Below are 21,353 nucleotides of genomic sequence, written 5' to 3' on the forward strand. Positions count from 1 at the left end.
AGTACTGATTTCATCATCATATTGACAGACCCCTAACCCCTCTGCAGAGCTTTACCATTGTCAGGATCATTAGGATTATGCAACAACTTTATCTAAATTATGCATAAGGTTAGCTAAGCTGTGCAGTAAAATATGCAAATTAAATGACACTCTCTGGCTGTATTACTTCCAGTCAATTGAACTAGAAACAACATTTTTCTTAAATCTGCAAATTATCCAATTTATGTGGGAAATTACACAGCATATATGGTTAGCCCATCGTTATGGGGTAAATACTGCAGAAGCGGAATCGTATAATATGGTCCTATATCGTCTTCACGGGGTACTTACTGGTGTCACATTACATCACTCGGCCGTAACGCTTGTGGTTTATGACGTCACCGGAACTTCGATAGCAATAATGGACCACAGAGAAAAAACATGCGGACTTTGCCACTGTATTCCTGGGTTCAACTGTTCATTACCTATTTTGGGGGAAATATCCATGTGACAATTTTTCGCGGTTCCCTACTTTGCTCACCTGTGCATTTAGAGTCAACGCTATACTGTTTGTAAAATGTGATGAACGTCCAACATTTTTTACATTCTACAGGTAGACTGGTGAATTACGACCTGGTGAACACTGAGAGTAATGCTGCGAGTGCGACCCGTACATGTACCCTGAAAACGCACGGCCACTGCGCACCTTTGATATTTGATGTGTCATGAGCTTTCCAGCTGTCATGACTCCGTCCCTAACGAGGCAGCTGTCACGGTTGCCGGGACAACGGCGTCGATGAGCTCTCTCCTCAGCATCCTCCTAGCGTGGCATGGCCCCTTTAAGAGCAGCCCGCGCCCTCCTCCCCTCAGCCTCCCCATCCTTGCCTGCTGTTTATTGCCGAGACAGCTGCTTTATTCGCCTGAGGATGGAGAAGGCAGCGTTTACTTACTGATCTTGGATGCAATATTAGCTTGCGAGCCTGAGAGGTGCTCTGCGCGCGGCAGCCCAGCCAGTGACAGCGCCTCTGGATCTGGGAAGCAAGCAGCAGCTGCAGCGGCCTGCACCACCTGGAGGACCACGATGCACTGCAGGCCCTGGGAGCTGCGAAGGTGCCATGCAGTGATTGATTCCGAGGCAGACCCGAGCAGCGGAGCCCTGGGAGCGATCTGATGGGCGTCACGCCCGCTCTCTGAAACCCCCCGCTTTCTTCCTTGGATTGGCTGCAACCTCATCCTTTCAAGACGGACGGGGCGGTGGAGCACAGAGGTAAACACCGGGGCAACATGAAGGACAAAGACTTCATGCCCAACATGGAGCGAGGCAAGCCCGCCACCTACACGGGTGACAAGAAGGCGAAGATGGCTGCCAAGACCAACAAGAAGTGGGTGAGACTGGCCACCGTGTTCGCCTACGTCCTGTCAGTGTCCCTGGCAGCCATCATCCTGGCCATCTACTACAGCCTCATCTGGAAGCCCGTGCGCTCCAGCGGCGACCCGGTCAGCCCCGGCCAAGAAGTGACCACCGAGATGGACAACACCACCGCCACGGACGGCCTACCTGACTTCAGTCCCACCAACAGCACCCCGGCCGGCCGGGCTGCAGGGGTGGCCTTGGGGGCTTCAAATCCGGAGTCCCAGAAAAGATCACTGGTGCCCAGAGGTGGTGCAGCTGTGCAGGGTGAAGAGTCACTCTCGAGCCAAGGGGGGCTGGACCCCAGTGCGCCAGAGGCTCCACAGACATCGACTTTTGCAGGGGGTAAACACGTGGATGAGGGTCTGCAGCGAGAGCTTCAGGCGACATCACCTTTAATGGCTGATGATGTCATCAGCAGGGTTCAAGAGGCCACTGTGACGACGTCATACTATAACCCGGACACAGTAGTATTACCTAGGGGTTCCCTTCGAACAGGGGACTATGTGAAGGAGGCGACCACGAGCTGGAGGGCTGCACACACCACTGGCATGGAGTCTGCCCAAACAAGGGGCTATGTGAACGAACAAGAGACTAGCATCCCCCGGAGACCTACAGACGCGGGGTCTGTCCAACCAGCGGGCAGTGTCAATGAGGGTCCCACACACTGGGGGCCTACAGACTCTTCTGGGAGGAGGTCTGCACAATCAGGGGACAGTGTCAACGTTCAAGAGTCTACCACGCGCTGGAGGCCGACAGACACCCCAGAGCGGGAGTCTGTACAAACAGAGAACTCTGTTGAAGAGGGTGCCACGCACCAGGTGCCCATAGACACCCCTGACAGCGGGGCCCAGACTGGCGCAGTGTCTGTCAGCCCTGCGTCTAGACTTCCTACAGGGGCCTCAGCATCGAATATCCTTCAGAGAAGCGCGGAAACTCCCGGGGGTGACCCGGGGGTCAGGTCTCCGTCTGTAGCAACAGAAACAGCATGGACCTCCGTGTCTTCAGAGACCTCGGAAGGGGAGTTTGATGTGAGGGGAAGTACTTTCTCGTTAGGGGGGCAGACTCCACGCCTGGACGAGAGGTCTAGAACGGGCCCCCCCGTAGACAGTGACAGGGGCCCCTCACAGTACACACCCACAGCTGAGGGGAGCCTATAAGTGCCCCACCAGGAGTTCTGGAACCTTCTGATGTGACTGTTTCCGCCTGCCCTTTGGCTGGACCTTACACAAACAAATTGTACATGGATTCTAGTTTTATATGACAGAAATGCACCTCTAGAGCTTTTCATATTGTACATTTTTATTTCTGCTTGAAAAGTTTACATATTTTTTGACTTAAGGCTAAACAGTCGAGGACAATTGCTTTAGAAATCTGAGGCTAAGGAAGAAGGCCTCGTTATTATTTGTTTTTGTTTGTTTTTTATGCTACTGCGCGGCTTGAAATCAACAGCAGATTTTGAATTGGGGCTTTGAAAAACTGTTCACTTTTTCCTCATAGCAGAGATTTTTTTTCTAAATTTCGACAGAGGTTCGAATAGCTTTCCTGGTGGGTATCCGGGCAATGTCGTTGGTACTAGCTACTGTTTTAATAATGACAATTTATGAGGTTATCTATGCCACACGGAGTGGAGCTCGCTCAGGTATGTTACAATAGTTCAGATGTATAAAATATAACAACTTTATATAAATATCAGTTTCACGAGTGTTCCATGCCTTCACTCTTCTTCGCTGTCGTTGTTAAACGCCGTCACCCGGATGGATTCGATTATGTGTTCTTAACATGCGCAGACGTAAAAGCATCACTCACCATCAGTATGATGTAACACCCAAAAGCCGTAATCATGTGCTGGGAAACTATATTTAAAAAGATTTTTTAAATAATTGTCTCAGCCAATGGGCTCCTCCAGGGCCAGACTGGCCGTCGCGGGCATCAGGCATCTTCCCGGGAGGCTGGAAGGGTGGGGACCGATTGTGCAGCAGTGGGGGTCGTTTTTTGTTACTTTGGGCTGGTTTTGCAGCGGGGCTGCAATATTGGCGACCGGTACCAAAAGCAGCAGTGCTTCACACTTGCAAACCCACCATCACTACAAAATTGCCAAGGCTGCTTTGGGTTCACAGTCCGGCCCTGAGTAGATCTCAGAAATAATAAAGTGTAATGTATGAGATGCAGGAGGTAGGAGAGAGGAGCAGCAGGGGTGGTGCACTGGTTGGCTCTAGCCTTACACCTAATTACCAGTGAATAAATCACAGAACTCACGCATGTGAACAAGGGAGATTACGTCTAGTGCTAGAATTGCACGTACATTGATCAGTGGTGTAATGCAAAATGATGCCCCCCACCCCTCAGAATGTAATGACGGTCCCCTGAGTCTACCATACCTCACAGATATTCATTGGCCTTGGGCTGATTGGGGTCCCCTGAAGGGCTGGGGGCCTTCTGAAGAGTTGGGTCCCCCTGCGCCGCAGAGGCTCCAGGGGCCTGCTTAAACCCCTGATATTGACTGAGGATCGTTAAACTCTTGATATTGACTAAGGATCCTGGGTCTAATCTTAGCTTTCCCACTACTTGACCATAATTGTGTTATCTTGAGCAAAGTGGAATACGTCACATCCCTCGACAAATGCTTTAGGCATGAAGTGACTAAACTGGACACTATGCAGCTGGATATCTGTGTTCCAAGCACGGTGTCCCTAATGCTTTCCCAAAATGATATAATCTTGAGCAAAGTAAGGTACACCGCGAGCTCGTGGATGTACCTCAGAGGAAAGTACATCTAGGGGCTAAACTGGAGGTTGTGAATCTATGGATCTGGGGTCCATTTTCGACTCACCCTATATTTACCTGTGTTTCCGTGGTCTCAAGCATATCAGTTCCTCCCAATGTCCCTCAGTTAAACTTTTTGGCAAAATAGGCTTAACTCTGTTATAAAACCATGAGCTCAAAACACACCAGGCCCTTGTCTTCAACCTGGAAGCTGCTCAGTGGGTTTCAGTTCGTGGTGTTGGAGCATACTGCTCCTGTTTTATCTTGGCATGGGCACTTCTGAAGTTTCCATCATAAACATATAATCAACATGCGCCTTAAGACCCTCTGGGGTGAGTAGTCGCGCTATACAAGACCCTGATTAATTGTTTGATTGTATGCACGTAGTGGTATTTGCATGGTGCAAACCTAGGTGGGAAGTAATGGTGCCCTGAATAGCGGACGTGAGACCAGAGATACGATTGCGGTGGCTGGGTCCACACACAGGATGCCACTGCCTGGGCAGAGAGAGATGATTGAAGAGATGGACCCCCTTGACGAGATGGGTCTTCAGTTTTTTTCTGAGCTCAAGGCGGTATGAGCCGGTCTGATGTTGCAATACCTTGGTTCTCTTGCTTGAAAGCAAAAATCAAGTAGTGTTGCAAGGGTGCCGCCGCTATGAGCCAATGCCTTGTTGTAGCCAGTTGTTGAGCAGCATAGTTCCTTCATAATTCTTTTGCCTTGTTATGTTATGTTATCAGATTTGTAGAGCACACGGCTGCCCCAGCAGCGGGGCGTCCAGCGTTAATTTCTGAAACACCGGACACCTTCTTGCTTTAGGGCTCAACATCAACACATGATTGGGGTTGATCTCAGAATAATCCATGTCCATATGCAGCAAAGGCAATTGGTATTTTTTAGTACTTGTTAGAACTATGTTGCAACGGTGGTCAGGCTAAGGAGAACGCTGCTTGTGTGTGAACAGTGAGAGAATCGCTCTTGTCGAAATAAAGTGTGCAAGAGGCCGAAAATAATGGACGCATTAAGCAAGGGCATGCATAAGACAGGATCAAATGAGGTTTCCATCATGTTCGAACAAACCACCCCAGGCAGAGCTAATCCTCAAACTAAGCTGTTTACTAATCCATATTAAAGACACCAGGGACAGATCAGGAAAACTGTTTATGTCGCTGGCCTTTTAATCTGTCAGTGGTACTTACCGGATCATATAATGTTTTGAGTTCGTGTTCTTTGAATTTCTTGGTGGCAAAATATGTCAGGCTGCAATTGAAATTATATTACAAGCAAAAAAGTAAAATACATTATATGCTGCTCCATGCATGCCACATCAGGCGCTCCCCAAGTTTTCACCCAGACCAGATTCTCACCAAGAAATTGAAATATCGGCAAGTTTTCACTGACGATAAATTTAAATCCCGCAAACACAGATCTGTTTACGTATTCTGCGAAATACCATTGAGTAATTCAAATAACGCTGAATGGATTGCTTATGGGAACAGGGTAATATGTTGTTAACCTTCCAAAACAAGTCCCTTTTGTTCACTTGACCGTTAGCTTCACTTTCTATTCATATCCAAACTACCATCTCATTCTGATCGCACATGCATTTTTTTTCCATTTTTCAAGGATCCATAGTGTTAAGACTAGACTACAAACATAATAGTTCCAAACAGTTGTGACTAGCCTCATAAGCAGCTCTATTGATTATTTTTGACAAATTGTAAGAGACCACTTTGGCTTGTTTTTACTCGATACATGCAGCCACTTATGCTAGGTCTGCTTTTTGTCCATCCAAACATTCTTATTGAACGAGACAACACATTTTCTGTCTATACTTAACAGAAATGCGGTCTGCTCATGATAAATTGCCAGTTTTTTGATACCAGGAGACCTGGGGTCTCAGTTCAGTTACAAAGCATACCCAAATTGTGTGACTCTGGACAGTGCACTTCCCCTGCATGCACCTTAGTTCCCTTACCTTAAAAATAAGCAAGTGTTTGTATCCCAGTATCTGGACAGTCATTGAAGAAGTATTGGCAAAAATTAGATAATTAGACAAAAGGCTTATTATAATTTCTTGGTACGCTTTTGCGGTGATGAGGAGGGTAAACAGAACCCCTCATAATCAACGAAACACAAACGTCTAGAGTAACCTACACAATTTGCTTTAAACCACACCCCTTCTTTAATATATAGGCTCACCATTTATTGAAAGATTGTCAAAAAGTGCTACTAGGGAACAGGTCATTAGGATCTGTTCGCCAACTAGATACTTTTCAGGCCATGTAGGGGAAATAGGTGGCCACTAGAGTGCCAAGTAAAGGAGCTTGCCTCAAGGAAAAGAAACACAAGGTTAAAAAAGACACAACTAGTGGTTGTGCTGATTGAATGGTTACTTTGAACAGCCATGTGCTGGCAGCTAGTCTAGGGCAGCAGCCTCTTTCAGTCAATGCTGGTAGTAAGGATTAGTAATGAGCAACTATTGCATCTACAATCTGTGACGATGTACTGCCCGTGATGGCTGATAGCACAGATAGACATGCAACTAGCAATTACCTGTCAACTATTGTTCTCAAGCTAATTGCTTAAGATGACATCTAGTAAGTTGCTAGCAGTGAGCTTGAAAGAGCTAGGCAACTATTCATCTGTACCATCTATTGAACAGTATTTTTGAGTTGGTGGTAACTGGTAATTGGTCACAACAGGATTTCTGTAAACTGGCTAACTACAGTGATTAACTAGTGATACCTAGTTAACTGCTGTAAGTGTGCCTGTTTATGGTTAAGTGGTAGTATCAAGGTAATAGAGTATTGCTGGGTTCTAGTTAACTGCTGTCTTCATACTGGTAATGTCTTGTTAACTGTAACTATTCACTAGTGATACCTAGCCGTTAGCTTGTGTCTAACTGTAAACTTGTTCTGCATGGTTAACAATGAAATGGCGCTATCTAGTTATCTGTGTGTTTTCACCATTGAAAGACGGTGTGAATCTAACGTCCTTTATAGAGAGTCCTCCAGACACAACCTTCCCTTGGCACTGTGCACCTGTGTTGCCAGGGAGGCCACCTGCCTAGGACAGCTGTGCCAGTATCGACCAGTGGAACAAGGACAACATTTGCCATAGATGCAGAACATTATGCAAACACGAGGCCTGCACAGGTGATGGCGCGGGCTGTTCATTGCCAGCCTAGAGTTGGCCACTGACATGAGAGAAGGGTTGAAAGAACAGTTGTCATTAACAGCATTTTTAGACATTCTTTGCAGTTGTATTAATGGATGTAATTTTGCTTATTTTATTGTAGATCTCATTGTTAGATCTAAATCTATAATAAAAACGTGAACTTATTAGCAGCATACAGAGAGAGAGAGAGAGAGAGAGGTAATACTTCTTCAGTAGCTGGGGCTGGCTTGATACAAGCACTTGAACCTCAACTAAGCAACTTTCAACCACACTTTCTCCTTACTCAGGAGTTAATATAGGCCATTCAAGCAAAAGAGACAGAATTACATATTCTCAAGCCATAGACTAGTTAATATTCCCATATACGAGCAACTATCATAACGCAACCATGCATTTGATAGGGCGCCCACCACTGTGGAGCTGCCCATCCAGGACATGTATGGGGCACACACTCTTCAGGAGCTGTAATTGCCAATAAGAGATCTTGACTTCATTGGGAACTTGGGGGGTTCAAGTTCTTGTTTGTATGCAGAAGGTAAACAGGCACTGGTAAAGTCAATAGGGTTGGCAGTAAAGTGTGAGTGTATTCAAACACAAACGTACAAATGTATCCAGACTATTTATGTTGTGTTTCTATGAAACCTTCCTCTTTCTGTGCCTGCTCCATTATTTTATATTCTCTAAGCGTGTGCTGCTGTATGACACTGGAAACTGCACACTTAGAAAATAAAACAGTAGCACCAGTAGCTTGGGAAATAAAACACAAGACACAGATGTAGGAGGTACAGAAGGGACAAGTTCAAATAGTCCATGTGCATGCTTATGTTTGCAGACATTAGCACACTAAAGCAAGGCCTGTAAGCTGTGCCAATGCTTGGTGTCAATGTGTTTTCTCTAGCTGTGTCAATTTCTGTCTCTGATTTAATATGTGTAGGGCGACTTAAGGTCAGGAGTTTGAAAGGAGTGAGCAGGTATTCTGACAAATCCAATTTGAGAGGGTTTATTATGTGTAAGTGGTGTTCATCTATCAACATCAGGTGCAGAGTAGGTCCTATTGCTGGAAGGGAAATGCAATGACGTGCTAAGTTGTTGTCCGATAAGAACTATTTCAAGAAGGATGTTGTTTACCATAGTGTTGTTTTCTGTGGAGAGGTTGAAATCTCTCGGGAAAGTCTGATCGCTAGGGCCGGTGGGTTGATCAGTGCTATTATCAAGGAGAGCGTCCACAAAACACTTTTTGCTGGCAGGTGGGCCATGTAAGGTGTTCAGCCTAAGTGCCTTGCCTTGTTTATAAGAAACACCACAGTGAGGCACTAGAATGAGGAAGAGTTTGTTTAATGAATCGTTTATGTTTAAGGGACTCCTGGTGGATAAACGGTGTCCACCACCAGTTTTTTCTCATTCTGTTGGGGCTGTATGCCAGTGATAAGAAAGCGGCCTGAAGGATTAGCAGAACCAAATTTCAGTAAGTGCAACAGCATCAAGGCCACCTCTTTGGATGATTGCGGTTATGTAAATTGCGTTAGAGAGCAGCTTTGGTGTGATGTGTAGGACTTGGGTGACTGGGCTGAGACAGACAAGGTGATTCTTTTGTGTTTGCTTCTGGAGACTGACCTCTGTCTTCAGGGTGGATGTCTCTGGAGATAGTGGTAATAGGATGTGTTGTGGGATCTGTGATCATGGATTGTTCAGATGTGTGGGGGGTGTTAGAAGTAATATGCATGGAGGTATCCTCCAAAGCAGCGGTGCTGGAGTGTGCATTGGGCTCTTCAGGAGTTGGTTTGTCATGTGAGGTGGAATGGAGTGAGAGATTACGGGAGCAGTCCCTAGCGACAAGAGTGCATATGGGTGCAACCACAGAGTGTGCTTTGCAGAGTTTGTGTCATCTCATCCAGATGGGACTGCTTCAGACTGATGTCAAGCAGTTCATTTCAGACTGCGGATAAGTGATGTGTGTTCTGTTCAGTAGTAAGTGGCTGTCATGAGGTATGAGGCTGGTAATTGCACCACTTGTAAATATTGTCAATATGTGGTGCATTTGGTCTGTGGAGGGTTAGTTTGTTAAGAGTAAAAAGAGCTGTATTGAAGGACAGTGATGGATATTAGTAGGGCTCAATCTTTGGTCCTTGGCTCTATTTTTGTCTGTGTCAGTGTGAGAGCAGCTTTGTTCCAGGCTTTGCCCCAGACTACCTTGTTTTCACCATGGCGTTATGTGGTCTGGTTTAACTCCCCAAGGTCTGTGTGGGTGTTAATGGGAACTCGGGGGAATTGAAGAAGGGTGAATCTTGGAGTGTTGTCGTCAATAGACGTGGTAGGAATGGTATCAGTGTTGACATCCATCGCCACCGTAAAAGCTTTTATGGTCTCCATGGTCAAACAATGTTGTGACGTTGCAGAGGTCGATAATGAAGGATTGGCTCACCACCTTCCCATTTCCGTACACGTATGTTGCTCTAATTTCTGATTATGGACATCTGTGACATTAAGTTTCTTTTCCCATAAGGGATTTTTGTGTTCTTTGGAACCAAGAAGAAAAGGCATAGTGACTCGGTCGAGTAGGGCATATCTTAGTAAAATAAAGTGTTTGTCAGTTTTAATTCTGCACAACTTATATTATTTGTTACTGATAAAACTTTTTGAGTTGGACGTAAAGGTTAGGGGTTTGTGGATTATGAGGATAGTTCCTTTAGACCAAATGGTAATGCGGTCTCGGAGGTATTGCTATGCATCTTGGAGTGTGTTCTGATGTGAAGCTCTTGTTGTAGGTTTGGCGGCTATAAAAAGAGAAGGAAAAAGCAGGTAATGTATTGATCTTGAGAATCAAATTCAGTACAGAACAAGACAATCTGCAGTCATGGGTTATCACTCTGTACAGAGAGAAAAGGTGGTTGTAAGATATCACACACTGAGACGAAAAATCATCTTTGCTGCAACATCAGCATGAGCGTAGAAAGCCATTAGGAGCACATATCACATTTAGGTGCATGCACAAAATCACTTTAAGTTTTAAAATCACTCTTGGCGCAAAGTAGAACTATTGTGGTATCACATTTATGAGAAACATCACAGTTAGGTGCACAATCATAATTAGGTGCAAACTCACCCTTTGTGCGTTCAGGCACCCGGAAACACTTTTAGCAAAAATCACACATCGATACTAAGCATATTTAGTTGGAAAACTCCAGATGTGTTCAGAATTAAAGTTTACTACAATTCACTCGTGGTGCAACAACACAAAAAAAGGTGGAAATCATAGTAATTACAACAACACATTTAGATGCAGAAACTAACTACATGCTATATCAGCAGGAGTGATAAGGCCCTTTTGGTTGCAAAAACAAGTTTAGGAGCAAAACTCACATTTTGGTGAATAAACAGAATTAGATGCAAAATGCCGTCCTATTGCAAAGTCAGCAATGAGGTGGTGTTACAGATAAATGCAGAATCACTCAGGACTGAGGCAAATGTGGTACCAAGAAGTCACATTTGGAGTAACAGACTAACATGTCCTTTGGGGTGTCTGGAATCACTCTGGACACCAATCCCTTAGTTTATGTTATCTAAACACGCAGATCCCATATAGATTTGTAGGAACTACACAACAGGTTCTAGTGGTGTTTTAAGAAGATTCAGATGGCAGAAAGAGTCTTCTAAACACAAGGCAGGAAAGCAAGGGTGGGAGACTTGGGAGAGTCAGGGAAAGGTAGGTTTAAGTTTTTTTTTTATTTAACACTTAGTAGGCTGGTGTATATTAATGTCTAGTTGTAAACTCGTTTATCTAGTTATCTGTTAAGTGTAGTGTTGACAGTAGGTTGATTGCTAACTCTTTGCAATCCAAAAAGGAGAACGGGGGAAAGACAACCATTCGGAAAAAGACCTCCATCCAGTATAATACACTAGCAGCACGCGGCAAATGGACTAAAGCACATCTAACATTTTTATATGTGTCTCACCACGTAGAAGACACAAGAGTCACTCCTACATGTTAGGACACTACCTAATGTGATGTAGGTACCCAGACAATTGCAGCTACAGCCAACCCACCCAGCAGTGATAATTATTAAACGAGGTTTGTAGGAGGGTGATGCCTTAAAAACACCAATAATAAATACAAAGATGTAGGGGACTCCTCATTGGAGCAACGTGATAGGACCGCAGATGTTAACTCTGCTCTGTCCTGGGCTTCACATCTGGGTTACACCGTTCACTAAGCAGACAAGAACACGAAGTTGGAATGTATCACTTTCAGCCCTTGGTGTGTTGTGTATTGTTAGAACCCAAAATGTTTCTTTGCCAAACTGAATTTGATGCAAATTCATCAGGACATGAGGACAGAACAACAAAGATGGTGTCTTCAATATTTGGTCGCACCTGAAAAAGATGGAGAAATATCTATGTAATCCCAGAGTAAGTTAGTGTCATCATCACCTCCATAGGTCTTTGATTTTATTTTACCTTGATCCACAGGTCAGAGTACTAACAAGTCTACCAATAACATTGGAGGTGCTTCATTAATGGTGAAAGTCTACAAGATATCAGGAAAGAAGCGCTCTAATTATGAAAAGAATCAAGAATATGTAAATGCAAACCCAGGAATATGCGATATTAGACCCATGCTGCTTTCAGGCATTTCATTCATTAATTTAAAAAGGTCTCCAAAACACAGACTTTCCAAGGATTGACGCCAGTAAGTATTTACGTGCCACCCCTGCATGTAATATCGACATCATGCGAGAAAAGGCGTCTTCAGTAGCAGAAGGCCCGACGGTGTGTTTCAGAGAACTCCGTCATGCCAGTAGGTTAGTGTTAGGGATGCTATTGTTTTTTACCGTCCCAAGAACCATAGCCCAGTCATTTCATTTAAATCTTTATTTCGACACATTTGTGTCATAAAAGAGCAATAGAACATTTGTTATCTTACATGTTGACTTTTGTTAGCACAAACAAAAGAAAAGGAAAAAAAAAAAGAGATTAATAAAAATAACATTAAGTAAAAAGCTAGCCTATACGTATATATCCATAGCGTCCATGTATACAATGACAGATTTCATAATTTTTGTTAAACACATTTTACCCGGGCGGAATATTTACAAAGTTAAAATACAATTAACAATAAATATGCTTTAAGAACTTTTTAAAATAGTATTAAATCAGTAACCGCTAGAGCATTTTTATATATAAAAGGAATTCTTAAAAATTCGTATAAAATTCATAAAAAACAGCAACCACATATACCTAGTTGGAAAATGATGAGACAACAATGACATGTTATAATATCATGTTCTTTTTTTTTTTTTTTGAAATTCAAATAATGTATCTCCTCGATTATTTTTTTTTTTTTTTTTTTTTTTAAAAATGTAGACCCAACTTTGTTCTAATAAAATTAGCAGCAAGAAGAAACCTACTAACTCCAAAAACTATCACTTGGCTGGTGTCAGTTTTTAAAATTCTGCCAGCCTCCTTATAGGATCTAGAGCCTATTTTATGGCATAGTGGTACTATCCACTTTTTCCTTGGTATTACATAGCTGGAGCAGAATAGAAGTATGTGTAAATCATCTTCCTTAGTACCAGGAATACAAGAAGGACAGAGATCACTTCCTGATTTCGCCCAGCTTTTTTCAAAGGCCTTAGTTCTAAGGATGCCATATCTAAATTTTATGTACAAGGTTTTTGATAAGGGCGGATGGATCTCGTCTAAAAAAGGTTCAAAGGATGCAACATCCTTAAACAATAAGAAGTTTTCAGTTAGCGGTCCATGAGTTCTTGCATATACTAGTTCGTAGCTCACATATGACCAGAAAGATAATTTGACAATTTTCTTGGAGCACGAATTCATAGCCTCAGGATCATTCCAAAAATGGGCTAATCCAATCGTACCTAACCAAATTCTTACATGCTTAAACCAATAAACTTTATTGCAATCATCGAGATCCATGACTTCTTTTAAGCCATTCTTGTAGTTAACTAGTTCTGGGGTCGTCCACAATCTAACCCACAACAATAATGGTCTTAATATTGCGTGTTGATCTGTACGTTTCAGGTTTAGATCCAAAAGAAGTGGTATTAGAGGGGTATTTGTAGGTATTTTTATCATCCCCCTGAGAAACTTATTCTCAAGATTTTGAAATGTATGTCTACATACAGGACCCCAAATTTCCGCCCCATATAGTACTGCTGATTGGACTTTGTACTTAAAAATCTCTATCGCAGGAGTCACTGCCTTATTCAAACATTCGCTGTGTCTCTTAAGGATTGGTAAACAGTTTTGTTTGAAGATGATCTTATTCTTTTCTAGCTGCGATCTCCAAGCTAAGGAAGAGTCTATAGAGACACCTAAATATATAAAATTCTGCACATAATCAAGCTTCTGTCCATTTAACATTAAATTTTTCTTGAAATTCCTGTGTGGGCTCAGTGCCATGTATTTCGTTTTTTTTGCATTAATTTCTAAGCCCTTCAAGGAACAGTACGACTGAAATCTATTTAACAAATTTTGAAGGCCCCGTGGTGTTTGGGAAATGAGAATGGTGTCATCTGCGAACAAAAGGGAAGAAACCCGTTCACCCCCTAGTCTTGGAGCGTCGTTTTCACTACACTCCATATAGGATGGTATATCGTTGACAAACAGGGAGAATAGGGTTGGCGCCAGTACACATCCCTGGCGTACTCCTCTTTTTATGGGGATAGCTTTTGTAAGTTCCCCAGTAGGACCCCACCTTTGCATAATTGTCCCTATGTAATCCAATAACCAATTTTAGTAAACCTAGCGGGAGCCCCTCGGATTTCAATGATTCCCATAAAAGATCTCGCGGTATAAGGTCAAAGGCGGCCCGTAAGTCTACGAATGCCACATACAAATGACCTTTACGAATAACAACATATTTCCAATACAGACAACAGAGCCTTAGGACTTGGTCGATGGTTCCTGTTTTTACTCTGAAACCTGCCTGATATTTCGTTAAAATTTGTTCTTCTTCCAACCAGGTATTTATGCGGTTGAGTATATGCCTAGCATAAATTTTTTGGGTAATATCTAAAAGACTTATGGGACGATAGTTAGCAGGATTGCTTCTATCGCCCTTTTTAAAAATAGTAATGATTTCCGCCCCGTTCCATGTGTCCGGAATTGACTCCCCTGCGGCAACAATGTTACACAGATGATTAAGGTAGGGGACCCAGACGTCTAGTTCATGCTTGAACAGATCACCCGGTACTTTATCCAGCCCAGGAGCTTTCCCATATTTAACAGAGTTGATAGCTAATTTTGTTTCCACCAAATCAAAAACTATGAGTGTGGATTCAGCCTCTGTAGGCGACATAGCATGATCTTCCTGCGCTGTGTTAACAGTCCCTTGGGCGGCGTACAGGTTCGTAAAATGATCTATCCAGGTTGCTTCATTGAGATAAACTTCTCTCGAACCTTTCTCTCTTTGTTTACCCTTAGCCACTGTTTCCCAAAATAACTTTTGGTCCTTCATTTTAGCTGCCATCAGCATGTCGGACCATAGTTCCTCGTCCCATGAACACTTTGCGTTAACCAGCACCTTATTATATAATTTACTATTTTCTTTAATTACCATAGCGTTTTTGCTTTTAACCGAGTCTATCAAAGCTGATTTTGCTTTCCGGCATTCTTTATTGAACCATGGTTTGCCTGGAGGCTGCAGCTTAACTGCACCCATTCCTTTTTTTGGTCTTCTAGTCATGATTTCTAATAATTCATTAAAGAACTCTTTATGTAATTTAAGAAATAAACCAGGTTCGCTTTCGGTGGGATTATAGATATCAAATACATTAGTAAGGCAATTGTAGATATTTGCCACTAGATCTTCTTGTCCCAGTATGTATGCCCATTTAACAGACCGACGGTTGTTACTTAATATAACATTATCTGGGACAGGTTGATGTCCTCCCTCATCTACTTCCTGACCCAGCATTAAGCTCTTTGCAAAGCTAACTTCCAAGGAATGGTGATCACTATCAAATCTATCTTTGGCCATCAAGTCACTTATATATGGCCACAAATCCATGGAAATAATAACGTAGTCAATTGAGCTTTGACAATTACGTCTCGTAAAAGTAGGTGCCTTGGGACTGTCAGAGGGAAAACGCCCGTTACATGCCCTCAGTCCATGGCTAACCAGTACCCTTGTAATTTGGAAGGCTAGGGTAGAACCTGCGACTGTCCCATTGCTAGATAAGGATGGTATGCCATTAGCATTATCTTCATCCTCATACAATTTATTCATTCCAGCAATGGGTTCAAAGTTGCAGTTCATATCCCCACATATTATCGTGCTTGCTTCCGGGTCCAGCGAATCCAATATTGATTCTAGTTTGTCAATACATGGAGACTCCTTATATGATGGGCATGGTCTATTATATATATTAAAAAGATAAATCATCCGATTATCAATGGTAACCATTTTTAAACCGAGTAGATCTAATGAATCGGTTCTTAATTGCTGTATGGCTATATTAATGGACACACTAACCCATATTATTAGCCCTCCTGATGGACGGCCTCTTACTGATGGAACTGCTTCCAACTGGTACGTTCTATATCCAACCCTATGTCTATGTGTCGTAGCCCATGTTTCTTGTAAGACACATATTTCAAAAGAATTTATGTAAAGGTTCCAATCGGGGTCGCTTAATTTTGAACCTACTCCTGCAACGTTCCATGAAACAATCCTGGCCATAGAAGGTCCTTGATTAGAGCTGCAGTTAGCAGCCGATGAAAGATTACCTAATCTTCTCGATATTTCTAATTTATTACTAGTAGGATCGTTTACCTCTTGATGCTTTGTATGTTCCACTTTGGATGTGGGTTCAGGAGCTTCCAAGGGTTTTTTTTTTGATATAATAGTTCCCCCCTGTATACCAGTTGATAATAATGGAAGTAAACCAAATAAACAATCAGGTGTCCTAAGGGGACTTATTAAAGCCACGGGTGAGTTTGCAAATGAAACAAGTGGACAGAGTGTGGATTTATGTCCTTCCCCGTGTGCTTGAAGTCAATCAATGTCCTCCAGTCCACTAAACCTATTATAACAGGAAATTAAGGGGAGAGTGTACTGTGGGCCCGTCCATTCTCTATAATGCTGAGAGTTGGCATAATGGGGCCTCCCTGCCCTACGTTGTACTAGAGTCCAGCCATCTTCCCCCTCTCTTTCCCATCTTTTAGGATAAGTATTCCTAAAAAAATCACGTCCTATTCCACCCCTATCAGAATTTGAGTCCCTTAACCAACTCCATGCATTATCTTGTTGTTCCGTTGGTGGATAAAAATAAGCCAGGGGTCTTGCTACAATCAGTGAACCATTATTCCTTGGGACTCCCGAACAGATATGTCCTACTGTCCGAGGGTCCTCAAATGATACAATCACACAGTCCCCTTGCATTTTTTTCCTGTTATGGCCTACCCAGGGGACCCTCTCTACCATTAAGATATTACTTCTTATTGTTGGTGGTAAAGGATGATTGTTATTCAGCCAATGTGACACTTTGTTTTTTAGCGCCTCATAGTGTTCTAAGACTGATGGGTCTAATTCCGGAACCCCAGTCAGGATAACTACATAATCACATGCTTCAGGAGGTAAATTAATATTCCTGCGCTTTTCTCTGTGCGTGATGTCGTTGTTGTTTATAGAGGTACTACAAGGAGTCAACTTTTTAGCTGTTTCACATGTTGGTAAAGACTTTGCTCTGTTTTCATCTACATTAATAATGGCGGGATTGTTGGTAGAGGCCTTTAGGGCTATATTCCTTTCCTTTTCAATGTCGTTGTCCGGTATTTTTGATACCTGTGCTTTGCTAATGGGGGCTGGAACCTGCATTATCTTTTTTTGCTTGCTAATATATTCTTCTTTTTCCCCTTTCCTCAGTTCTATAAGTTGTTTTTCTATCCCTATTAATCTTTCTTCTATAGGAATGAGCAGGGTCTTAAATATTTTAGACAAGGTCAATATAAGGGAGTCTTCTTTCCCTATGTTTGTACCTATGCTTTCAGCTGATAGATTAACAGATAAGATGTCAGCTAAAGAGTTATCTAGAAAGCTGTCGTCTACGATGTTCATAGGTAGTGTCTTGGGGGTAGCTCCTCCTTTCCCCTGTTCTTGGCCCTTGCCATCCCTTGACCCTCTTGCATTAGATGTATTATTTTCTTTGCACTTTCCTAACTTAGAGGCCTTAATAGGTTTAATAGCGGGATATTTTCTGTTTGGTCGTCTACTTGTTATTTTTTTGGGAATTGCTCCCTCCCTTATCCCTTTTCTTGAGGTATTAGTGTTTACTATCTGATTTTCTGACTGAGGGGCTGGTAAGGTGCTTTCTATAATAATCGAGCCTTGTGGATCAGAAGTATTACAATCTTGGGTATCAGAGGGTGTCATTGTAATACCGTGAACCTCTGCATTAATAAGCCGTGTGTTAGAATTGATAGTATTGTTCTCAAGAATTCGCGTTGGAGTGCGAGCTGTAGCAATGTGGCCCATTGATGACCTTTTTGCTTGGGCTAGATCTTGGGAGACCCTCCTTTCCATAAGGACAATACCCTGATCTATCAGTGTATTTGTACGAACTATAAAATCGTCTAAGGTTCCAGTTAATTTGGAACTACCTGACGTAGCTTTACTACTTCTAGTTTCACGTGACATTATGTCGATTTGGTATAGACAGCTAGACACAATTGGATAAAACGAAAAACAAGCAATACTTTTTTAAAACTTATTTAACTAAATACCATAACGTTTGTGATAGTTAGTCAATACAATTCCTATTACTACAAGGGATGGGGGATGATAGCATCTATTGTATATGTAACATGACCCACATCTGCATATAACACTATTGCCTAACTGTCCGAGTAATAGTAAGAATTGGCAATGGTGTGCTTACAATGTCCGACGTTTCTCCGATGTGCAACCAGCGTCCCTGGCCCAGTCCAGTCTCCTCAGGCCTCTGAGGGCCTAAGAGGGCCCGCCCTTTGCCCGGGCTTAGCCCGGCGCCGACCCGCGCGCGATCCCGCGTCGCGGGGGCTCCCGTTTGCTTTATGCGCCTGCGAGCGCGATTCTGGTGACGTCGGCGGGTTTGTCCCGCAAGGGTTGGTGGGTACTGTGGTCCCACTGCACACAGCGGCCGCGTAGATGTGAAGTGCGGCAGCGGCAGGGAACACTGGAGCACGCTGGCGTGGGCGTCCTTGATGCTGCTGGGATTCAATCCGGCCACAGGGCACAGGTAAAATAAAAATAAAGTGTCCGCTTCAGGCAGTAGCACCCCCGCTCTGCCGGGGCTCCCGTTTGCTTTATGCGCCTGCGAGCGCGATTCTGGTGACGTCGGCGGGTTTGTCCCGCAAGGGTTGGTGGGTACTGTGGTCCCACTGCACACAGCGGCCGCGTAGATGTGAAGTGCGGCAGCGGCAGGGAACACTGGAGCACGCTGGCGTGGGCGTCCTTGATGCTGCTGGGATTCAATCCGGCCACAGGGCACAGGTAAAATAAAAATAAAGTGTCCGCTTCAGGCAATAGCCCAGTCAGCATGCTGAGCAGCCAATCCCCGAATGAAGCACAGATGCTGCCTGAGGATGACGTCAGCCAGAGAAAAACGTGCAGGTGTGGCCATAGGAAATGTACCGCGACCCGGAAGTCGGTTTGTGAAACCGGATTAGAAAAACCTGTCAAATATTTGTACACTTAAGGTCAGAAAACAAAACATATATCTTTGCTGAGTAGGTTTGGTGGATCATGCATCATCACAAAAAAGTCAATTCAAACTAAAATACCCAAGTGGAAGACACCGAAAACGGTCACCATCTTGGAATGGGCTTGGTTATGCTGACAAGAGAAATAAAGGGGCCATAGTATCCCCCTGTGCCATGGTAATTATAATGCCCCCGACTCATTAATCTATTTGCTTATGTAACCTGAAGAACTAATCACTCAGTTGGGGGGCGTGGCCAAGCCGCGGGCTGAGATGGCCGCGCGGTGTTGAAGCTCCGTGGCCGACTCAGCACCAAACCTGTCTTTCCCGACCTCCTGATGCGGGCGCAGGCTGCCCGGACCCGGCGCTGACTCCCCTGCTCTCCTGCAGCGACCCGGAGTGGTGATCTGGCCCCGACTGCGCCCAGAGCGGCCGAAGAACGCCGGGGCCGAGAGGACCCGATGCCCAAAATGGCGGCCTGACTCGGCGGCCGGGGAGGTTAGTGCGGCGGCGGCGGCCGATGGTGATGCGGGTGGCCGGGGGAAACTGGGGGGGGGATTTGAACGCTGGGGCACGGTCTGGTGTGGGCCCGCTTCGCCCCCTTCGCCGCCGTTGGCCTGGAGCGGATCGGGCGTTGGGCCGTTGCTCGGCGCCGCGGCCGCTTCCTCCTTCGCTGGCCCCGCTCGGGTTCCCCGCGCTGTTGCGGTCTGGGGACCTGGGGGGGCGACGGCATGGCTGACTGGCGGTGGGGGTGGGCTGGAGGGGGCCTGCGCGGACCCTAGCGCCCGGGCCGCCTCTGCCCCCCTTCCCTGGGACCTGGCTCGGCTGCTCCTGGGGTTCGCGGCCTGCGCCGTCCGGGCTCCCTCTCCCCGGCCCTGAGTCGCCTGGCCGCGTCAGCTGTCGCCCCGCTGGCCGCCCGCGCTGCTTGGTCCGAGACTCGGACCCCCAGAGAGGCGCCCCCTGGTCTCTAGCGCGAAGAGGACGCCTTGTAGCGGTGCGGCCGGTGCTGGTGCCCGGGTCTGGTGTGCCACGTGGCCGGAGCCTGCGAGGGACCGCTGCATCGCCCGCGCTGCGGGCCGAAGAGGTGGCGGAGCCGTTTCTCCTCCTGAGTCGTTGTCCCAGTGCCTTGAAGCCGCCTGCTGGCACCCTACCCGCGACTGGCAGTCTGTCCTGGTGGGGGCATGGGACGAAAGGACCCCAAACAAAAGACTTTGCCCTTTGAAAGGCTCCACGATCAGCCGGCGGACCAACGCCCGGACATGTCGGACCCTGCTGGAGGCCAGTCCACTGGCCCGGCGGCTGCTGCTCCACCCCCAGAATGGCTTCAAGAGATGCGTGCTGGATTCAGGGCCCTCGATGGACGCTTTGATGCCCTGAACAAAACATTAGAAACGATGAGGGCGAAGGTCCAGGCCCACGATAAGCGTTTGGGGGAGGCTGAGGCTCGAATATCTGCGGTGGAAGATGGCGCAGTGCAGGACACCAAACGCTTAGACCGGCTGGAGCGCATACTAAAGGAAGTGGCAATCAAGAACGAGGACTTGGAATCGCGCAGTCGGCGCAATAACGTCCGAATCACTGGGGTTCCTGAATCCACGGCTACCGGCAGGCTGGATGTTTTTGTTGAGCAACTATTGTCGGACATTTTTGGGAGAGACTCCTTCACACCAGGCTTTGTGGTAGAGAGGGCGCACCGCTCACTTGGGCCGCGACCTAACCCGGGGCTCCCTCCTTGCCCTCTGATCGCCCGGATCATGAACTTCCGAGACCGGGACACGGCCCTGAGGCTAGCCAGGGAGAAGGGCGAGATCACCTGGCAGGGCTCGAGACTCTCGTTCTACCCTGATTTCACCGCCATGGTACAGGAGGCTAGGCGTAAATATGTTGGGGCGAAAGCTGCGCTCCGCAACCTGGGCCTCAAGTATGGTATGCTGTATCCGGCCCGGCTGAGGGTTGACATCGATGGCCGACCGCGGATATTTGACAATCCTACTGCAGTGCAGGAGTTCTGCCGAACATATAAACCACGCAGGGGCCCTTCGGGGGGCGATGAGGACGGACACTCTCCTCCGCGCAGTGGTTCTGCGATTAGCCAAGACCTGTTCTCCGGCTCTGGGCCTGGCTGAGTCGGTGCCCGCAACGCAGCTTTAGACTTCTTTTTCTGTCTGTTTGCAATGGGGACGTTCGAGACACTTTGCTATGTCCTTGTTTTTTCTGTGGTGCTGGGTCGGCGGCGGGTCGTTGCCATTCCCCTTTGGTTGACACCGCCGGGAGCATTTTTGGCTTACAATGCCTATTTTTTGTTCAATTGTATA

General features: G+C 45.5%; 1 protein-coding gene across 1 annotated transcript; it reads left to right on the forward strand.

The window, feature by feature from the left end:
• The first annotated feature begins 894 nt into the window (after positions 1-894).
• Positions 895-3,080, forward strand: INAFM2 (InaF motif containing 2). The gene has a single exon (XM_085628068.1). The coding sequence runs from the start codon at positions 1,264-1,266 to the stop codon at positions 2,548-2,550; it is 1,287 nt and encodes a 428-aa protein (XP_085484194.1). The 5' UTR covers positions 895-1,263; the 3' UTR covers positions 2,551-3,080.
• The last annotated feature ends 18,273 nt before the right edge of the window (positions 3,081-21,353 follow it).

The sequence above is a fragment of the Triturus cristatus genome, chromosome 9, assembly GCF_964204655.1.
Source record: "Triturus cristatus chromosome 9, aTriCri1.1, whole genome shotgun sequence".
Taxonomy (NCBI): Eukaryota; Metazoa; Chordata; class Amphibia; order Caudata; family Salamandridae; genus Triturus; species Triturus cristatus.